Source organism: Papilio machaon, chromosome 17 (assembly GCF_912999745.1).
Source record: "Papilio machaon chromosome 17, ilPapMach1.1, whole genome shotgun sequence".
NCBI classification, from domain to species: Eukaryota; Metazoa; Arthropoda; class Insecta; order Lepidoptera; family Papilionidae; genus Papilio; species Papilio machaon.
In genome coordinates, this window is record NC_060002.1 from 5,664,130 (window position 1) to 5,687,123 (window position 22,994).

At 37.9% G+C, this 22,994-nt stretch overlaps 1 protein-coding gene across 3 annotated transcripts; it reads right to left on the bottom strand.

Annotated features, from left to right (window-relative positions):
• Positions 1 to 189: 189 nt before the first annotated feature.
• On the bottom strand, positions 190 to 21,982 carry LOC106721612 (homeobox protein prospero). Of its 3 annotated transcripts, XM_014516589.2 has the most exons (5): positions 20,294 to 21,982; positions 19,566 to 20,125; positions 18,283 to 18,437; positions 881 to 1,034; positions 190 to 652 (listed from the first exon to the last, which is right to left on the bottom strand). In XM_014516589.2, the coding sequence occupies exons 1-5, from the start codon at positions 21,978 to 21,980 to the stop codon at positions 473 to 475; spliced, it is 2,736 nt and encodes a 911-aa protein (XP_014372075.2). In that variant the 5' UTR covers positions 21,981 to 21,982; the 3' UTR covers positions 190 to 472. The 3 variants fall into 3 exon arrangements, with proteins under 3 accessions (XP_014372075.2, XP_014372074.2, XP_014372073.2); XM_014516588.2 differs by having other exon boundaries at positions 890 to 1,034; positions 19,566 to 21,982; XM_014516587.2 differs by having other exon boundaries at positions 19,566 to 21,982.
• Positions 21,983 to 22,994: the final 1,012 nt, after the last annotated feature.

The following is a 22,994-nucleotide window of genomic DNA, read 5'->3' on the forward strand; positions in this document are numbered from 1 at the left end:
AGGACAAGGATATATAGGTGATAAACTCAAATAAAAACAACAAAACATTTAAAACTTAAGAAGTTAATATATTAATCGATTTTTGTTTTCCTTAAAGAATAAATCAATAAATGATTTTAAGATATACAACTATAAAAACCATTTTAAGATAATACTTAATAATATAATAATAATTATATATAGCGAAATATATTATGTGCAGAAATAAAATTCTAGGTGACTTAAAATTTTCTCTTACTCGTTATAACCTAATGAATTTCCTAGTGGAGCGCCGCACGACCTCAACGTACAAACTTTTTTATAATTTAATTTAATATTTTATTTTTTCTTTATCGATAATTTTGAATCTGAAGGCCTAAATGCGAGTGTCGTAAAAATTTTGTTGTGCTAAACCATAATTTTCCAATCTTTATTTTAGATTTCCAAAAAATTTCGTTGGTCGAAAGCGTTTGCGCCGTTGCTGAGGCGACATTCACTCGAGTTGTTCGAGAAAGTTCGGCGACTTGAAGTACTCAGGCACGGGATCGTCGAGGCGAGAGATCACCTTGTAGATGGACTTCTTCCAGCTCTGCTCCGTGTCCTTGCCGCCTTGGATCGCGCGGAAGAATTCCCGTAACGTTTGCTCCACCACGTATCTGAAGTTTGGTGGCACCTGTAACACAAATAATGCCTTACTTAAACTATATTTCTTCGTACATAGCTAACGATAAAATATGTTTGAATAATTTAAATATTTCTTTTAGACAGAGTGGTCTGATATAAAATTTTAAGTCGATATCCGTTTTTTAACAAATTAAAGTTAACTAATACACAACACTAGTCGATTAGGGTAAGCGAGATAATAATTGGCTTTTAGTTTTAAATATAAAAAAAAACTAACATTGCTCACCTCAATGTGGTTGTTTCTGTTGTAGTGGAGGTTGAGCACTCTGTAGAGCTCTGAGTCACCGGCCACGTGTAAATCGTCAGCCGCCTTCAAGCCCTCGCTGATCGCCTGCCGCGCGTACTTCTCCATCTGAATGTAGTAGAATTCCCTGGAAAGACAAAAAGTTACTGTTAGAGACTGTACAGGTGTACTTTCCATTCGTATGTAATAGAACATCCTGGATAAAAAGCAGATGTTAATAATCTGGTACGAAATTAATATACCTAGAGGTGTTAGAAAGATATTGTGTAGTGACATAATTTATTTATCGTTCGAGAGATTTTTTAAGCATTTTTGCTTAGTACATAAATAAGTTATCAAAATATTGTCGCTACCTTTCAAACTATTAAATTTTTTATTTACGCCTAACCTAAGGTCTAATTGCCTGTTATGCACCCTTAGTAAAATAAGCGGAAAATGCGTGAACCTTATTGAAAGCTTACCACCGTTTAACATTTAGAACGATCAATAAATTTAGAAGTCTATATATATATATATATGTATATAGACTTAATTGATATATATATATATATATATATATTTAATTACCTACACAAAACGACAATATATTGTTTATCATGTGTAAATAATATCAACATAATATTACGCCTTTTTTATAATATTATCCTGAAGAGAAATTTGCTTTGGTATTTTTATTAAATTGCCTAATTTGTAAGAAATTGGCGTAATACTTTTTTTAATTCTAACATTCTGTTGGTAAATTAATATTACCAACAAAGTCAGTATTTCCCGAGTGGCTTAACTTTCCTTGTTACTAATTTGGTGTTTGTGGTTTTTAAGATTACAATGACGTATGTAACTTGTCACTAGGCGGCATTAGTGCTTGTGAGGACGACTTGTGAGGACCAGAATCATTTGGTGAATGGCGTTAAGTGTTTGCCTACAACTTGCTTAGTGACAAAACAACTTATTTGAACATGCGAAGGTATAGAAATGTGATTAAAAATATTTAGTTTGTCTGTATGATAGGTTAATCTGTGGCTTAGACGTGGCGCGTTGCGTAACGATCTCAATAAACATATTGACATTTCCGATAGGCGCGGGTGACACTCGACGTCACAATGGCAAACATAAAAAGCACTTGGGCGGTAGAGGGCGCGGGCGGGAAAGGATTTGATTAGCCATTTTCGCTCACTCCGCTACTCCGCCTAGCGTTTCGCATCGGCGCGCGATCTTCGCTCCGCATGGCTTCGCGCACGAGTGCGGCCGGATCGAGAGTCTCGCGGGGCTAATTACTTACGAGTTCGCATTCAGACGGGCTAATTCAGTTTTTCGCGTTTCCGACGGCGACGCGTCGGAATCGACGAGAATTGTTGCAGTTCTTTTAGGGTTCGTTATGATTGCCTTTACCTTTTTTTTAATACACACATCTCGATGCGAAAAAAAGTTTTCAAGTGGTAACAGCGTGTATGAGTCTGAAGATGCTTTATTAAAATCTGTCACAAAAATACGTTGCTTTTATTTAACCTACACTGCAATAGATTGCCTAGACATTCACCAGTATAGCAAATTACGTACGTAATTAAATGCTAAGTCCTGTTATTTTAAATAAAAGAAAACATATAAGACGAACGTATTCAATCACTGAACCACAAGTAAAATTTACCCGAGTCATTTTCACCGACTTTAGATTAGCGGAAATCACTACATTGTTGGGATTTTTACTTTAAAATTTTAGTATCCATAGTAACCGTATTCGATATACTACTTTCTATGCACATCTTTACAATCAAAACGTTAGCCGCGCCCAAAAAAACAATATGCCATAAAAATGGCGGTAAAAAAACGCTCGTTTCTTTTTTAAAATCTTTATACAAAAATCCGCGGAAGTGGCAATCATGTAACAGGCAGCTATCAATCGGGGATCATGTCTAAGCCACTCGCGCGAGCGGAGCCACTCCACCCTCTCGCTCGCACGCCGGAGCCTCTATTATTTTTTAATTGGCACTCGGCGCGAGATCGCAGCCTTACTAATTGACTAAGTAAATGAAGTGTCTAAATAATTAGATGTCTTTTTAGCTAGTGCGAGAGTCGACGCCGCGCCGCGCACCACGTACCTACCGATATGACGACTTCATCCAATTAAAACTCGTCCGATTACATATGTACTGCACTGTGCATACAAGGAATTTGTTATTGAACGCTACTTGGCTAGAATTTATTGTACACCACCTAAAGGTTTTATAATAAACAATGGTAGAGGTATAAAAATATTTTTTTAATAACATTTTTTAATCGACGTAAAAAGGTTCATGGAGTAGTAAAATATATTTAATATACTTAATTATATTAAAGATTTTACTCATTGTTTTATATACTTTCGAATCTATTATTTGTATTTAAATTACCTTGAAATATAAATAAAATGTTAAATCAACCGGGTAAGAAATAACCATGTTTTGTTGTAAACAGAAGGATAATGTTGATCTACCCACGGTCTAAATATATCTCTTAGCACATCGGCACTTACGAAAGCGTCAATTTTTAACCATTAGTCGCTGATAACTTACACCAGATGTCGCTATAAAACTGAGACCGCTTATAAGTACTGGCTCAAGTGTCAAGCCATTAAGGGTCTTTAAGATATAAAATGTATAATTTCATATTATCGATACATGTGAAGCTGCACCATTAACAGTTAAGAAATTAATTGAACCATCTTATAACGTTTATTGACAACTCGTTTGAATTTCAAGTGTCGACTTATAACGTACCGTACGACTTAATTTGTTTTTTTTTTTTAATTTGAATGGATTGGATAGTATTTCGGAATATCCTTAAGATAAAAGGAGTTTGGATTCCCTGTTCTTTTTGGAACGAAGTTCCTTATCGCGCGTTGTGAAAGGGGGCTAGACGGAAAAAATTCTTACGAAAAGTTGTCACGACACTTTTTGCTATAGACGAATGAGCGCTACTTCACCATGGCAACGACGTGACAATATATAACGAAAATTCATAGAAATAAAATGTACTCTTCTTGTGAAGACTTAAGTTTTTTATTCATAGAATAAACATTGGTTCCTTCACTAATTAATTGAAAGGAACTTCGTTCCATCCCGGTGTCCCTTGACACCTCTCAAGATTTTTTTAGTTAATTTTTGCTTTTCATACGTATTGAATTTTCCATTCTAGCGTAGATAAGGTCGTAGATACGTAGTTTGTGCTAGTTTTTTTCTTGGGCGTTTCTTTTTTGCAGCGACCCGACGCCCGCATGGCGCACGTGGACGGCGCACGCTGATTGCTTACAAATTACGTCGCTTTTGTACGACAAAATAAGAAAAGTGGAACAATACCCGATATTGCCTCACTTTGATGAATTTCTTACCGTGAGATTCTGAGCCAAAATTCCTGTATAAAACATATCGTCATCCCTTTCATTATCTTTTACAATATAAAGATAGCAATATGTTTGAAACTGAGATTTTGAACTCAGAAAATCATGGTTAATCAAATATGTTAATAATAGATGTAGTTATTTTAAATACACGCAAGGTTAATTGTTAAGTTGGAAGTATTTTCGATCCAGCGATTTATGTTTCAGCTTATTAATAATTATCAATTGCCCACGCGGAATTAAAAATAAATCTAGTAATAAATATAGCCTATGTAACATTCTTGCACGGTTGGGAAGCTACAATATCCCCGATGTTATAGCTTCCCAACCGTGCAAGAATTAAAATCGGTTCAGTAGTTTCGTAACCTATTCAAAACAAACAAACAAATAATATTGGTATAGGCAAAGGACAAAGTTTAATGTTTATTAGTCGGTGAGGACTAAAATTCAAATTAAAAGACTCCTACTATTTATGAAAGTCAAAGCAGAAATATTTTTTTTTTCATGTTTAATTTGCAGCTATGGTAAAAATAATTTGAAATAGATGCAATAAAAACCGTTATAGTGGGAATCAGCTGTTGCCAATGTCCCAGCGTACACCTTAACGTATTTCATCTACATCTTGCTGTCATCCAAAAAGAAACTCTACGTAAATAAACTTAAGTGTAAAAATACTTTACAGCCTACTTATTAAAAAAATCAGTATTGTGTTGAATATTATTTGATATTAACATTTATCACATAGGGAATAAGGATTAAAATCGTATGTAAACAAGCCGCATTGTTTACCATTCTTAAGATTTCGCATCTTGCGTCTACCTGGGCTCAACGTCTTGGATGTCATTGTTCGGGAGCGGTTGCAGTTTTTGCCGTTTCTTACGGTCTGACGGCAAAGTTCGCACAATACCGCGGTGCGCTGGATTGTGAGATTGTAAGCGACGTTTCTTCCGCAAGTCTACAACTTATTGTTTTAAAGACAATATAAATTAAGAAAAGTTAAGCGATGAATATAACTTATTGTTACTTCTTTTGAGATCTTCAAACTACTTAGCATCATTTAAAATGTTAAAGAATATAGAATGGGTTTTAAATCCTTTTTCCGAAGTTACATTTCGACGTAGAAATTATCAACTCTAGTTTCGTTTACTTTATATTCAAATATCAATATTAGATATTGTTTCTCATAAACCAGAAGTCAGTAATGATTGCTCACTTCCTTTTGGTAGCAGAGATTATAATGTAGTTGTCCCTGTGGGGATTTATTTTAATATTATGTTATTGTAATAGCTGTCCGCCGACTCCGTCCGCGCGGAATTTAAAAAAAACTCAATATGTAGCCTTTGTGTTCTTCTAGACTATATTCTACATCTGTGCCAAATTTCATCAAGATCCGTTGAACCGTTCGGAGATACCTTCAAACAAATTTTGGCGTTATAATATTAGAAAGATTGTTGCGAAACAGATTTTTGTTAGTACTAGTAGGTACAAATGTTGTAACGAAATTAAACGTTTGCTATGTTAAAGGCAATTCATTTCACTCTGTGGCCATAATTGTTAAGAAATTAAGTACAAAAGGGAGTTGGAAATCTTGTTCGTAAACACTTTGTGACGGTCCCCCTTAAGAAATCCTTCGATTCCCGTGTGAAACCGAACGGATGTAGAACTACGAATGTTTTAGAATGGCAAGAAATTAAAAAGTTCATAATTGTTTTATACTTAGTATTAGACAATTACAAAAAAAAGTGTGTCATGTTTGTTTTTTTCAAATAACTATAAATAACGTCCATTTCAACTGACAAGATATAAAAAAATCAACTTTATAATGCTGAATGCTTATTTAAGTACCTAGTAATCTAGATTTAAAATACTAAACTAATTTACGAATCTGTTATTGATATGGATATAGCTTTCAATTGCCACTTCTTTGCCTTAGTAACTCTTTATTCTACACGGAGTCGGGCTAAGACGTTTCAGAGGGGTCAGATTATTGTTTTTTTTCTGTACCCGCTTTTTCCTTTCATTGTTGACGCGAACGGTGCAAAAGTGAAATCTTATTGTTCAGAACTCGAATGCGGATTTATTTCTAACAGTTAAGCTGAGACGTTATCTTAAATTAATTTCATTTGAAAAACGAACACTTGAAAACAAAAAGGAATCGTTATAATTTTTATGCTTCGTCTATGTACGTCTTTTATTATGTAGTGTCTTCCCTTTCCTTCGTTTTGATAAAACAAATACAAATGTCAACGACAAACGGTTTCCTATTTAACAAAACCAAATTTGGTGGTATTCCGCGTATTAAATGGCGTGACCAAATAATCCACTGATCTTTTTGTCTATCTAGTTTGGTTTAAAAAGATGATAAATTTGCAGCTATAAAATAATTAGTAATAATAATAATTGTAATATATTCTTCAGTGTAAACTTACGTTCACTTCATACGGGTCGCATACCGCTAACTGATAAGAGTTCTTGTTATGTGGTTTATATATTTTATTCGAGAATACTGTTGTTAAAACACAGCTGTTAACTTTTAACAGTTATTTTTAAATAAAACACAATTAATCTTGATTAGGAATTTAAAAATATTGTGTAAGTGTTACATTAGATTAAGTGTATAAATATTTCTAAAAAATAATTCAGAAGACATACAGCAAAGCGATTTGTAATTAAGGTCTATAAAAGTATCTAAAATGTGGTTTAAGATCTTTTTTTCTCTAAGAATTTACAAAATTCACTGTATGAAAAAACAAAATTATAATATACAAATCAAATTAGATCAGGACATATAATATGTGATATTCTTCTTCTGAATCGAAGTATTAGTACCTATATAAAATTGCCATTGGTTTGGTCAAATTTTGCCTTTACATTAACGTAGAAAACTTTTTTTTAAGTTTGCGAAAAATGAACGGTATCTCTGATTGATACGACACGGTTACCTGAGGTGATTTATTTGTGAATTTAGTACATTCGAAACTGTAACAGTCTTTAACGGTAGAGAGAACGATGCGGGCAAATACCGTTGTGTTTATATTGCGGAAGAGTTCGCACTTAGAAATAACTTGCCTTTTAATTGTTTTTATACGCGGTGTTGGCTGTAGTGGAAAAAAAATTATGTTACCTTTCTATGTTTAGACACGAAGGGTGGATGCAGGCCGGTAGATAAACATATTATATTTTTTTATGCCACAGACTATTTTACTGATAGACTGGATATTTTTTAATTCAATAGTCATTAGCTCATAAGGTGAAATTTTTCTGGCACTTCAAGAACTTATGTTCGATAACATAAGTAGACATAATAGAAATGTTTGAATGGTGGATGGATGGATGTTTGTTTGAAGGTATCTACAAAAAGGCTAAACGGATCTCGTTCGCTCGGAAGCACACATAATAATTTTTTTTGTTTAAATCCCTGCGGACGTAGTTGTGGGCGACAGCTCGTATATATGTATATAATTGCGTGGCTATTAATTGATATTCTGCGATTCGTTTTTATTGCTATGCATGGAAGAAAATTATCAGTATTTGTATTCCATTGTTTTATTATAAGGCATAATGTGCAAACAATGGTATTCCTATTTATTTTTCGGATAATTATAATACCAGTGGTTGTTTAGCTTAAACAGAAAAGAGTGGAATAGCCTCGAATTGCGCTATTTGTATTTAAATTTTAAATGTGGAACTAATCGTGAACAATATAGCATTTAATACATTCGAGAGCCGAAAACAGCTCATAAACAGTGCGTGTAGTTTCCCTAAAAAAAAAACAAATAGTTTCCAGACATTTGCCACCGACTTCCCCAAGCATACTCATTTCGATCGTTGCCAAATACAATGGTTATTAAAACCTGATGCAGGAGTCGTTCAAATGATACGGGGGAGGTATTACGCGTTATGTACAGCCTGAACTCGTATGCACAACCTTTATATATGTTGTATGCACGGCGCGCGGTCGCTGTGTGCGTGAGTGGACGCCGGCCGGCTGTCGAGGAGCACGGCACAGCGAGCCGACACTGCCCGCTACAGAGCGCGAAAGGTTACACAGTACGCAAACACCAAAAAAAATCTACCCAAAAAACTACTAAGACATGTTAAAATTGTCATATAAAACTATTATATTACCTATTTCATGCAATTTTGAAATATTAATATATCGAAGAGTGAAAAATGTCAGAGTTATAACCTCGAAGAATTGTGACGTCTAGTTTTTTTTTCGATCATACGTCAAATCAGTGCAAAGTCCAGCGGAATGCAGCCTCTGTACTTTTTTCAGTCTGTGCGAAAGTTGCACGGCGCCGTGCACACATGCAAGGCACGCACACAGCGAATGTAAAAGCGAGTAAACTAATACCGGGCCGGATTAATGCTTCAGTTAGTGAAAAAACTTTTTTTTCAGACTGCACCGTCCGGCGCAGGGCCGCACTGGAGCGGACGCGAACAGCAAATTATTATCTCATTGCATTAAGAACATAACCTTAAATAGAATGCGGTAATGTTAATAAATTGAGTACTTTAAAATATTGTTTTCTTCTAAAATATGATAGCCGATGGGATAAAGCACGTTATTTTTGTTTATGGATTTTGCAAATTGAATTTAGTTTTTTTAATTTGAACGAAGAATACATGAAATTTGAAATACCTAAAATCTTTTGCTGCGTAAATATAGACGCATAAACACCTTTTAAGCTGGCCTAGTATAATGTCGTAAGTACATATGTATGGAACGCGCAATGCGGGCTACAGACGTTATCTGAGGCCGCTATTTTCTGGGCAACTCACTTTCTCGCGAATAATTCCCTCTTATCTTGTAACGGAAAATACGAAACCGACCCATAAACCCTCGATGAGAACAATAACCTCACATATTTAGTATTAATTAAAGTCTTTGACTTATCCTTTTCATTACTAAAGCATTAGGTTTTTTTTTTGTAGTGTCGTTCGACATCATTTTGAAGACCTGATTCTATTCAGTAGGTATGTACAATATCTTTGACAACAACTTGAATTTCATGGCAATATTTAACTGCGAATTTGTGATATGACTCGATTTAAAAAACAACCACAAGTTAATACTGGCAACGAAGTGTAGATCGAGTAGAGAAGAGTAAACGAGAGAGTCTACTAAAAGTGATGGCGTACAGAAAAAATCCGTCGTAGTGAGATTCGATTACGATCGCAAAAAAAGAAACGAGCCGAGTACGGCCCTGCTTAATGACTCCCTCCTCGCTGACCTGCCTCTGTCTTGTACCCCACGCTTCAAAAGTTCAACTCATTTGAGTGCTCGCGGAGATTTTATTACCCCCCAACTATACTCAGTATTAAATTTTTCCAACAAAAAAATAAAGGGTTAAAGAGACGCGTGGACGTTTAAGGGTTTAACATCGCTGACCGTTGCACGGTTACTTGATTTCAGAATTAGTTCGCTAATTACTGTTATGAGACAAGTTACAAAAATCGCGTTTTACGAGTTCTTTTATTTTTTATACCTTTTTTTCTGCGCTTCTGTCCGCCTCTTCTGAGCTAAGCGTAAATAGCTGTCTACTTAAAAGTAGCCCCCAAAAAAGGTTCGTTATTTCCGACGGAGGTTCTTAAATGAAAAAAAGTAGTCGAATCCTGAGTTATTCCGCATTTCAAAGGGTTTTCATGTTTTACGCTGGGAACAAGCTAATATCATTTTAATTAAATAAAATTAGAGATGTTAGTTATTTTGCCTACGGACTATGAGTGTGAGGCGCGAAATATTCTAACCTATTTAAATATATAATTTTACTAATACCACTATTGATTTTGTTTTTTTTTATTTGTCAATTATTTGCTCTCAATTTTACCTTCATAAGAAAAAAGCATTACTATCTTATGGAATCTAGTGAGTTTTAAAGAAATTTTATCCTTTTTCGGAGATACATTAAAAAAAAAAAAGTTGTGTCCTGACATGAATGTAAACATTGCAAGTTAGGTTATTCCCCGCACGATGGATTGTCGATCTGGTGAAGTTATGGATGTTCAATGTTGAATGCAACATGGAATCAATTTGTCGTTGTAAAATATACATTTACAAACTTTAATTTCAAATTCGCTATAACATTTTTTGAATTTAAATATACCTAATACGTTGTCGCTCGTTGAATTCCGACACGCGTTGATCTGAAATCTAACAATAATTACTTTAGTAACGCGGAGGTCTCATTGTCGCGGCCGACTGCTTGCGTTTTCACGTCCACTCGACTTATTTCCCTCGGGCTGCAGCCATTGCCATTTATTACTAAGATTTCGCACACGTCGCACCTACTTACACGCCGTACAAGTATATTTCGATTAATAAAATTCCTATTCGCCAGCCTATGAAATTATACACAATACGTTTTGCGTTGGTAATATTTTAATGCAGTCGTCTGGATATACGTTCGTACAAATAAATAGTTTTCTATATATCTTGATATCATACGGTAATGTATCATGGTTCATTTTAGATGGATGTTTTCCCAAGCTGTGTCTTTTTTTATATGAAAAGGTGGCAAACGAGCAAGCCACCTGAATTCTCCTACATAGCGAAGCGACAGTTGTCCATAGACATTCGCAAATGCAGATGCGTTGCCTACCTTTAATCAACGGAGAAGAGGACGCACAGAAAGAAGATATTTCCCCTTCCTATGCCTCCACTCTTTCGCAAAATTCACTTCCGCTTCCCATCCTTTCCTAGTAAGAAAAGTATGGGTAGGGGAAGAGGACTAAAATTAGGCTGTGTCACTGTGTCTGTGTTTATAAATGTTCTTTTTGTATATTATATTTATATAAAAAGGTGGCGAACGAGTAAACGGTCACCTGAATTCGCCTAAATAGCGAGGCGACGAGGAACTGTAGGCAATCATAAAGATACTACAACAATAGTATATTTGGAAAATACCAAAACATATTAATATATTGAGTCGGTATTACAAATATGGGCTCAACGAAATAGCGCGTTACGTGAGATAGTGTAAAAAAAAATAGAGTGAAATTCTTTGTTTTCGTGTGTTTCGTTTCGCACCTTAATTAATTATGTCTTAGGGCGGGCCTGACTGTCGTTTAGTTGTGGCACTTAGGTAATTTCCCATGTGTACAGCCTACGCCGCGCCTCTTTAACTTCACCTGTCATTCGGTGTGATTTCTTACGACATAACCTCAAAATAAAATGCCATTTGGACTATGCAAGCTATTTTATTTTCCAAGCGAATTTCTAAATCTACAAATCTATATATATAAAAGAAAGTCGTGTTAGTTACACTATTTATAACTCAAGAACGGCTGAATCGATTTGACTGAATATTGGTGGGCAGGTAGCTTAGAACCAGGAAACGGACATAGGATAATTTTTACCCCGTTTTCTATTTTTTTATTTCGCGCGGACGGAGTCGCGGGTAAAAGCTAGTTAAATATAAAAATTTATGGTTATTTAATAATATGGCAATAACTATATCCAATGATATAGAGCATCAGATAAGTTGGAACTTGTATTTTATGATTAGGAAGTAACTTCAAAATATGAAACAGGCCAAGGGTTTCTTCTTTGAATTATCTACATGCCGTGATTTCAGTTGAATAGTAAGCGTAGAATATTGCAAATGAGGTTGTTAATTGGTATACATATAAGTAAAATTATCAAATGAAATATTCAGGTTCAAATTAAATTTTTGGATGAACTTCAATTGCTATGAAAAGATTTTAAAACAATGTCAGAATAACAATACGAGTCAGAATAAAGAAGTAAACAAGGAAACAGCAATGTAATCTTTACACGAGTCCTTTGTTCCAAACACACTTAATATAAATCTACTGAGAATGAGGTCCTTATAAAATATCCAATTAAAATTATAAAATGTAACTGGGTAGCGATACGGCGTACATGTAATTTGTTGTCTTCGTTGTACAAATGTCCAGTGTAAAATGATCCCGCGATACTTGCGTGAACAAATGATAGATATAAGAACAATGAAGTGTTAGAGATCTGTAGTGATTGGCCGGGTAAGGACTTCAGTCGGAGGCAGATAAGAGGCTGCGCGAGCGCTGGTCACTTCCGTTGCCCGCGATAGTGGCAGCGCCGTACCAAGACGAGGATAAAACAAGGACAAACTGTAGATAACACGAAGCCCGTTATAAAAATATTACCTACTATTCAATTGCGCATTTTATATTATAAAGCTTGTATACAGTCCTTATCGATGCAGCAATTTGCAAATCTCTATAATAATACGACGATCTATCTGGTTTATTACTGTAAACTTTCGTTCGAGAATAAACGCACAGTCAGTTCTTTTTCAACCAATGTTTTTATTTTTACCAATAAAATTGGTCCGAAATCTTGGTCAAATTTGAATCCGAATCTGAACATTCCAAATATCTTTGCTCATAATTACAAGGAAAATGTAATGAATTCTTATGCGACCTCAGAATAAAAAAAAAACAATGGCAGTAAACACGTGTGCTTTAACATCGTTGAAAAAAAAAGATAACAGAATCGCGTGACGTTCCCGCCCAAAAGTCATGTCATTAGAGTAGTATTAAGTTTTTTAAAGGTGGCCAGTAATGAAAGAACGGCGCGCCCGCTCCTTCGAGACCAGCGCAAGGCGTGCCCTATGACCTCGTATACCGACATCACATATCTTTGGGTTGTTAACATTATTTTTTTAAAGCTACGGTCAAACTATGGAAAACTCCACTTCTGTATTTCTCTGTTTGCTTAGATTCGGCAGGCGACGTTAAAAATTAAGGTGTTCAAAAAGGTGTGTTCTATCTTATTTATTAATATAGATGATAAGCAAAAATTAAAAGCGATATATCATAAAAAAGTTTCATGTCATAAATGGCGCTAAATGTGATTAAAATTGCCCCAATGAAGGGGTAATTAAAAAACTTATGCGCCATCGAAGACAAGATAAGGTCTGTGGTCGGAAGAAAACTCCACTTTTGTAATTACGCTTTTCATTAGTTGATGGATCGCATGCGTCTAGTGAAGACGACAATAACGGTTACGTGATTAGTCAAGCTATTATGAAAGCTATATTCTTAGAACGTAAGTAGCTATACGGCTAATAGCTGTGTACAAACTCGAAGCAGTGTTTGAATAGCTCGTTGGATGAGAACCGACTTTGTTTTGTTTTTCCTTAGCTTTTATAGTTTGACGTCTATTTTGTTCTATTTTCATATTAACGTTTTTTATATTTGTTGGGATAATTAGCTAATATGTAAAACTTACACTTCGAATAGTAAAAAAAGCTTGCTTTTTAAGATCACTTTGATTTGAAATTATTAGTGTTTGTGATAGTTACTTTTATCGAAAGACAACGCGGAGGACGCATAAGGAACAAAGCTTCTCCAGAATGCAGGTAGAGCCGCTCCTTCGCGTGTTTTAATTATGATATTAAGGACACTGGCTGGCGGAAGGCTAATATTTTATAATGGCTCGTGTATCGCAATGATATGTAAATATTCCGCCTCGCCCTCGCCTATTAGGCTGCTTGCGTGCGTGCACCTTAACATTGGGAGGTACTCGCGCGTTAACTTGAATTTAGTACCAAGGTGTGACATTTAGGTTGCGGACGGGAGCCGGAGCTGAGCCAACAGCAGGGAGGCGGTGGAGGCGTGTGATGTCAGTCTCGTTTCATTTCATAAGAATTGAATAGCGAGACGTGTAATTAGCAAGCTTTTTAGAAGGAAAACTACTCATAAGCTTCCTCGAAAGGGTCGTATTAATTACTGGAGGTGCTCGTATGAGCGCGCTTGCAATAAATGGCCGGCCACTTGGCGCCCTAGCCTCGCCGGGCCTTATTAAAAATGTTAACACGTAAATTAGACTCCCGACACGGCAACGGTGTATTAGCCAACCAATTAAATTTTAGAGTCACCGTATACAATACAAGGCGACTTCACACGGCGGGGACGCCCGCTGCCCGCACTGTTTAGACGGCTTTAAATTACATATTTTTTTTTTACCTTAATACTTTGATAACGTTACGAGTGTTGCAAAATAAAATTGCGTTTTAATTGCAAAAATTATATATCGGACTTAATGTTTCCGGGGCGGGTTGGCACCGGTAAGGTTAAAAGGCATATGAAAATTGCGATGTAAGGCTGGCAACATTTCCGTTACCGACTGTGAGAGTCCTTACAGACGAGAGATTTTGTTCTCAGTTGAATTAATAAATGTTTATTAAGTGCGTAATTAAATATGAAGTAAAACGTTGGCAGACATTTAATGTGAATCGTTGATGCATCTGGCTGGCGCTCGCGTCTCGCTGGCGGTGTCACACTATCTGTCGCTTCGAGTTCGTCTCCGGCGTTGTGCTCGTCATGTATATAAACGACGTCGGTGCAGCAGAATGTTGACACAAAATGTTTGTGTGGTCGTGGTTGGTGTGTGGTGAGGCGCTGCGCGAGGGGACGCTCCGCAGTCCGCATTCACATTGTACGCGGTAACTAGTCGCTCGTGTGAACGTTTAAAAAGGTTTGAGGCTCGGCTGGTCTAAGTGCACGCCCTCACGCGACTAGTTGGATGTGTAAAAAGATTAATTGGAGTGTTGCCCGTATTCTAACAATTTACGGCGCCTTCTGTGGCGGGCCGGCCGCAGACCACTTTTGCGCAACTTAATTAAGCGAAATAACTTAAGCGAGTCACCGTTGCTAATTAGAGCCATCGTCGCCGCGCCGGCTAATGCCACGAGTGACTCTTTGTTTGCGGCCCGCGTACTTCTTTGAGTTCGCGCGCCAAAAGAATTTGTCTTTGCATCGACTTTGAGTGAAGGATGTTTGTTTTGCCCCCGGAGACTTAAAAGACTCTCCGTGCTCGCGTCGAGAAATGTGGCAACGTTTGTGTGGGATACAAATTTGTTAGCACGTCAAAACATCAATAAGACTTTTTAAATGCGAAGTCTTTACCACGTATAGTAATTTTCTTTAAATTTAAAAATTTAATTTTTCTATTCGAAGTTATTTTTACTGTATATACACAGTAGCTCAAGTTTTAAGCGTGAATTTAAATTGGCTTTATAAAAAGGCGTCGCCGAAGAAAAGCTAGAAAGATTTTTTTAAGGGCACAATGAGCGCTCTCGACATTAGTGTTCTTGAGGCCTACATGCAAGTGGCCATTACTGAGTTTGTTCTTTTCTTACTTACGATCGACAAAGGGAAACTTCTTTTGTAACATCCGTATTTATGATGTTAGTTTTATTTATACACTAACTAACTAACCAACTTCTTTTATCATAGCCTAGTTGAAATCTGACAAAACATCGTTAAAATAAAATAAATAACAGTAGATTTAGATTTTTAAGTTATTACTCTCTCAATCTAATTTTATTAAATTAAGAAGTTACAGATGAGATGAAGTGCTTATTGCATAACGAATGTTAACTTTATAAATTAATAATTTCATTTTCGTATATTTTAGTTATCCAGTGAACGCGCTTCTTATCTTCATGACAAAAGAAAAAAAGACAAAAGCGTAATGAGGCTCAATGTGTCCCGGCTTCTGTGTTGCACTTAATTAAAAAAAAAGTTTGTTCTTTTACTGCTGTAATTATCGACGTCGTTTATCGATGCAAAGGCTATCGTGTTAGAACTTTTTAATCGTTTATACTCTCTGATTATTGAGCACTAAATTTTTTATGTGGACGAAAATAATTAGCCTAATCTAAAGAGTTAACGATATGAAATTTAATATTACAATCTTCGGTATTCATTTAAAGAGCATAGTAATCAAGTTATTAATAATGTTGTATTGACTTAGATGGTGTTGTATGTAATTTATGGTAAAATGTTTGTTTTAAATTAAATATTTACATGCTATTGATTTGCAAACTATTCAACAATAACAATACAGTCATAGGATTTGCGAAACACTTTTTACGAAATTATGATGGCTATATTAAAGCTAATTGAAGCTCGTCTTTCATCCAAAACCCATGTGTACGTCTACAACGCTGTTGTTGTAACCTACTATAGCTTTAACTTCTGAACCGATTGTGACAACTGAGGTGTTATTCGATTTATTTAAGTGTCATAGGAGTACAGTCAGTTAGGATTATTTTTTTAATAAACAACTAGTATACCAAAGTATTATCAATTTCTAATCTAATTATAATGAGTATAGTTGGAAGAAAGTTTAAAAACTTTGTAGGTTTATTTATTATGTATAATTTTGAAAATCGATTTAATTTTAAAAAATGGCATTTATTATTGAAGCTCTGACTGGCTTGTAATTGCCCTCCGTGCGCGTCCGAAACGCCCTCGCCCTTTCAGAGCCCTTTCAGAGATGTTTATCGTGAAGGAAATGACCGCTTTCCGATGTCCACAATACCACCATTAGGGGTACAATGCATGGACATAGTTCAGGTAAAAAGAATCGGCCACAATGACATCTTTTTCGATGTTCAAGAAAAGTTTAAATTCTGAAACATATGTGGAAGTGGAATGGATGATATGAAACATTTTCACCAAGTTTGCCTGATTCGATATCTTAAAAGTTTGTTCCGGATTAATATAAAATTGTTTTGATTTAAAATTTATTTCCATCTTAATATTGTATATATAAATTATATTTCAAGGAAAACTTCATAACAAAAATTGAACACACAAGCAAAAATTTCAATAGCGACGTACATATAACAAATAACGTTATCAAAGCTTTTACAAAGCATTCCTTTTATCTAAAAGATACGACAAGCTTGAGATATAAAATACGTCGATATATTCCGCTGAAGTGTTAGATACGATAAGCGTATATTCTCCAATCACTCGATAATTTTTCGAACGGTTAGACCACCCCCCTTTATTGTTATAACTGAAATTGTGTAAGTGTCGAACGTTTCAGAATAGGCCACGCAGGTAGGCAAAGATGGGGAAGTGTGTTTATCATAGGAGCACGCGGCTTATGGCAGGTGCCCCTTATCGTATGGCTTAGATAACGCGAAAATTAGTCGAGTATAAATCAATACTGAGGGGAATTTTTCCGTTACTTGCAGTACGATGTTACCATTCTATTTAAAATAATTTAAACATAAATAATTGTTAATTATTACTCAGACCTCCTTGGTAATAAATGCGATGTTTATACGAGGACAAATTACTATTTACTCCATCCGTTCTTATCAAATTAAAGACTATGCAAGCAATTGAAAACGACACGTTGCTAGAACTTATATAATTTAATAACGACTCCAATCAGTTATTCTGTTAGGACTGGCCATAATGTATTACTTCTATTTTTTTAATCTATTATTAGTTAATACAAGGCAACGTCTGATAGATTTTTACTTGTAACTAAATATATTTTGTGTGTCTATGAGCTGTTGAGATTTGATATTTATTGTACCACCCCCATTGACTTAATAGTTTTAGGGTTGTCCCTTCCTCCGATTAAAATTAGGAAATAGTGAATTTACACCCCTTTAACGAATTATTTATCGAGTAATAGGATTATAGCAAGGTCTGAGAATTCGTCTTAATTGCTGTTAACGAATCGTTTTACTACGTTTTAAAAGAATTGTTAAACAAAAAATACAACAATAAAAGGAATGGAGAAAATGTAATAATTTTATATATTTGCCAGAGAGTTATTTTATAATATTTCAATTAAGATATATACTCGTAATTAAGGAATAAAAGGAGGAAACTATTCGGTCCTTAAATAGTAAGTTACGTAGCTTTCCTTATTCGTTATTTCATGAGTTCTAATAATTCTTTCATGTTCTCTCATATTATAAATCGATTTTAATTGGACATTAAACCGCAACATGACACTTTAGTTAACATAACTATTATATTAGTGCCTAATTAAATTTATATGTTTAAAGTAATTTTATATAAGTCCTCGAAGTCTGTATCGTTCTCTCTTTTAACTCGCAGAATACGATAACATCGACAACGATTTAATCCGAAAAAATTCATACATATCTGGGTCCTGTGGCATAGAGTTGGATTCTAGTGTAACAGCTAGTTTTAAATAAATAAAAAATCAACTCACCGAAAGTTCGAGAACCATTTGACGAGCTGCGCTGTGTTGTTCTTGTTGAACTTGATGTCGGGGAAGTACATCTTGAGGACAGCAGAGCTTGGATACCGCACCCAGAAGAACATCAGCTTTGCTTTGCGAAGGTGCATCGGCGTCAGTGTTGAAGAGTGCAATGGAGTTATGGATATCATTGGTACAGTCACACAAAAAAGACATAGAGTAGAAAAATATGATGGTACTTAACTACATACGTTACATAACTGAGATGAAACTATATTATATGTTGATCGTAAATAAAATTTTAAAGAACAATTAATTAAACACAAAAACAAAAGCATCATATATCAAGTATTTCCGGTTCTATAGAAGTTTATTATCCTAATGTGTAGTAAAAATTGTTTTGATATTTAACCGTCATAAACAAATTTAATTAATTAAAAAAATATTTAATGATAAGTTAAAATATTTTGACTGTGTTTTAATTACTCTGATAACTTACGACCTTCTTAAAACTGCTTGTTTTGCAATAAAAAAATATAATTTAACGAATAAATGTTATGACTATTTTGTTTTTTTAACTAAATAAAACGAAAAATCCGATGTTACATTAAATTATACTAAGTAAAAGAAATTAGGTTTGTGACACACTATCAGCTTTAAGTTTGTGGAACAATGGCCGCATATAACCAAGAAATGTAAAGACAGGGAGGGTAGTAGATATAAATCTGATTATATCCCACTATTACGTAGGCTGACTCGCGAAGCACCACAACTCTTAATCCGTTTGCATCTAATCTTATAAAGTACCTTAGCCGGTGTCTGTCGAGGCATTTAGTTTTATTAATCTATCCTAGTTCTTGTAAATATTCACGTAATATATAAAGAAATAAAGGTGGAAGTGAAAGAATGCATTAAATGTATCCTGTCTCTATCTATCTACTGCATTAATTTTCCTCAAGACTGAAGCAATAATCTTCCACAGCGCTACGTGTCATTCGTGTGGATGTGGATGGGAAGGTATATGTATATCGTAGAAACCGCAGCATTTATCAGGCTTCCAGAGTCGTATAATACCATCTAGTAAGTAGGAAGCAGGCGGTGGCAGTCGTAAGGTTAAATACTACAGAAATAAGATATGCGTGGGCGTATGCACGGCACCGCTTGACTTATATGGTAACAGCATTACAACTAAGTAGGTATATATACTACTATTGCAACTCGAAGTTAATACCTTTTCTATCTAAAGATGATACCTAAAAAGCATAATATTAGGTTATATGTATTGAAAAGGATATAGTAGGCTGCACTCCGTCGAAGGCGAGGTCGGTGGAGTTGCAGTCGGAGTGCGGGTCTTGCGTGTCCATGTGCTGCGGGTGGTGCGGTCCAGGCAGGCTGTGGCTGAGTGCGTGGTGGTGCCGCAAGTAGTCGGGCGAGGCGTGCTGCGCCAGCAGCGCAGGGTGCAACAGCGCCGGCGGGTGCGGCAGCGGTGGTGAATCCCGCTCGGGTGCCGGCGGAGACCGCGCCAGCCCGCCTCCCGCTCCGAAGAAAGGTGAGTAGGGCGAGAAGACTTGGCTCTCGTGCAACGATGGATTCGGTATCGCCACGGATGTCGGCAGCGCCATGCCTCCCGGGAACGGTCGCGGAGACGGGGATTCAGGGGATTGTCCCACGCCCTCACCAAGGATCCGGCTGACGGTTCGAGGCGTGATCCGCGTGTCCGTTACCTTATGCCGCTTCTTCTTGGGGACTACGACTAGGCTTAGGGCCTCGTTCTGCTCGGGGTTGGGTTCGCGCTCGTAGTGTCCGTTCATGGGGCCGTACAGTGGACCCAGCTTTGGCGGCGTCTGGAACATTCCTGTGGGAGGGCGGACGTGAGCGCCATGGCCGGGCCCGCTCGCCTCGCCGTGCAGCGGAAATGCCGCGCTCGGCGCTCGCGGGCCGTTCATCTGACTCATCAACAATTGATTGTGTGTCATAAAGGGCACGCCGTTGGGCGCACCTTGGTGATGAACAGGGGTATTACCTGACATCTGTCCCGACGACCGCTCTTGCTTCAACGTCGGCGACTTCCGCTCGATCATCCGTGTCGCCCGCATCAAGTCTTTGTTCAGCTGCTCCGCCGCAGCCGCTGCCGCTTCCGATTGCTTGCCCATGATCCGACGCTGGTGCACGAATCGCGTGACGATGGAATCGATCAAGGTCGTCAGAGATGCTGAGATCTCGTTTTTAAGTACTTCGGCCAGCCCTTCCAAATCGGCACCCGATACGGGACCCACAGAGCCTGCGTTACTACGTAGGGCATCTAGTCTATCGGCGAGCTCTGTCGACATAGGTGGTTTTGGAGTCGGTCCCATTTGTCTCTGTTGCGGGGAATGTTGAGTGGACTGTGGCCTCTGTTGCTGGTTATTTTGTTGCTGCTCCGCGACTTCTTTCATCCGGGCCTCTTGTTCTAGAAACAGCTTCTGGCCGACATTAATAGCATACATGGCCGCCGCATTGTTGAGATGCTGATGGGGATGCGGCGGATGCATGTGCTCATTGGGAGGCAGGTGAGGCATGAGAGGTAGCGCACCGTTGAAATTGGGTGGTAGATGTGGATGAGGCCCACCATGCCCATGGATTTTCGCAGACATCATTTTATTCATCACCTGAGTGAGCACGTTAGGGGCGACACTAGTCGGTATCGGAGGAGGCACTTCTTTCGCGGGCGAAGGAGGCTCCGATTTCGGCACCTGGTCTTCGGTCTGCTCTACATCACTAGACGCACCATCATTATCTACAGTCTCCGATTCGTGTCCCATACGATTGCACAATTCCAAGTATTTTTCTTTCATTTCAGCTAATTGTTCTTGCATAGTCCTTAACTGTGATTTTAAAGCATTTTTTTCTACTAACTTTTGTTGTATGGGCCGCTCGCCGTCGTCTTCCGAATCGTCCGACACCGTGCGCGCGCTGCCACCGTGGCTGGCGCCGTACCGCTCCGCTGCGCCGTCGTGCTGCTGCGGGTGGTACAACTTCCGTTTCTTGCAGCCGTTCACTTGCGGCTGCTGCGGGACGGGGCTCGAACGCATCGTAGACACTATATTTTCAACACGAGCACGTTTCACATCGAGGGGTCGGGGCGAGGAGCGTTGCACGTCACTGTCGCGGTCCTCGGGCTCGGACTTTGGCGCCAACAGCGGTTCGGAGTGCGCAAGCGGCGGCGAGGTACGCGAGTCGCCGGCGCCCTCGAGCGCGAGCAGCGCTTCGTCGAGGTCGGGGCGGGAGTCGCGTGAGGCAGGCCTCTCGGGCGAGCGCTTCACTTTGGGCTCGTTGTTGTTGTCAGCCAGCACGTTGTTGTTGTCAGGCGAAAGGCGCAGCAGCTCCTTCTTGCGGCTCTGAAGGATGTCGCGCAGTACACGGTGCGCTATATCGCCAGCGGGCGCGTCGTCGCCGCTGTCCTCGGGGCGCGGCGCGCGGCCCAGCAGCTCGTTGAGCATCTCCGCCGGGGCGTATCCGGGCGCGAACAGCCCGAAGTGTTGGCGGCCGTCGAAGATGGCGCCGTACAGTCCGCCGCTCATGTGTGTGACGCGCGCGGGCGGTCCGTTCGTCGCGAGGGTCGAGTAAGAATTGCGCGGCTCGCCGGCGTCCACGCGCTGTCTGACGCGTTTGTGTTTCTTGAGCAGTCTATCGGAGTAGGGCGCGCGATCGGCCTCCTCCTCCGATGACATCACTGGCACGGCGGGCCGCGATTGGGCGCTCGGGCGGCGGGCAGGGCCCCGCGGCGGCGCCGGAGCGCGCGCTCTGTAACAAGAGGGGGCTGCACACCTGCCTGTGCGCGCCGGGGAGCGCGCGCGCTCCGCCAAGACGCTTAATTGTGACCACATAGCAAATAATGTATCAACAAGCAACTTTCCAATTTATTTTTAATAAAATAAATTTAATACGCTGTTTAAATTGGTTTATGCTTTGGTTTTTACATTTGTTTTTTAAATATTGGTTTTATTTTATCCCTTTTAAATAAGATTGATACAAAATAATATTTCCAGATATAATGATTTTAAGAAACATGACATGACATTTTTATTTTAAAAATATTTAAAATATATTAATTAAACAAAATTAACGTTCATCGTAACAAGTCATGCTAAGATTTTTTGGACAACTTGCATCGCATATTCTTACGAGACAATCCTTATCATAAAAATTCTAATAAGAATTAAATATTCTTAAGTTAATTTTAGGGAGGTGTTAATTCTTGTACAGATTCCGAAAAGATGAAGAACATCTTATGATCAAGTAATTTCTCCTCAATAGTGTCGTAGGGCGTAGGGTTATTCGAGGATTCTGGGCGTTAGGCGGCACACGGCAGTTGAATATGTGACATCAGGTAACAAAAGCCTCGTATGTATGTATCAACGGCATTAATTTCTTTTGGAGCGTGACTCCGTATTCAGGAGGACAATGAATCTAAAAATGTCAGAAATAATTCTGTGAGACACGCGGCGCGGTGCGCGTCTCCATTGCTGCACGACATTACATTTATTTAACAAAAGCAGCATAGTCATACATTTTTAACTTAATTTTTTTTTTTTTTGGTTTATGAGAAACTATTAAAGTATGAGACAATAACGAATTTAGTTCAGTCATGATAAGATGTGAAAATTCTAAAATTTGATTTCTTATTTGAATTTATAGAACTTTATATAACCATATAACAAAATAATTCATTCTTTACTATATTC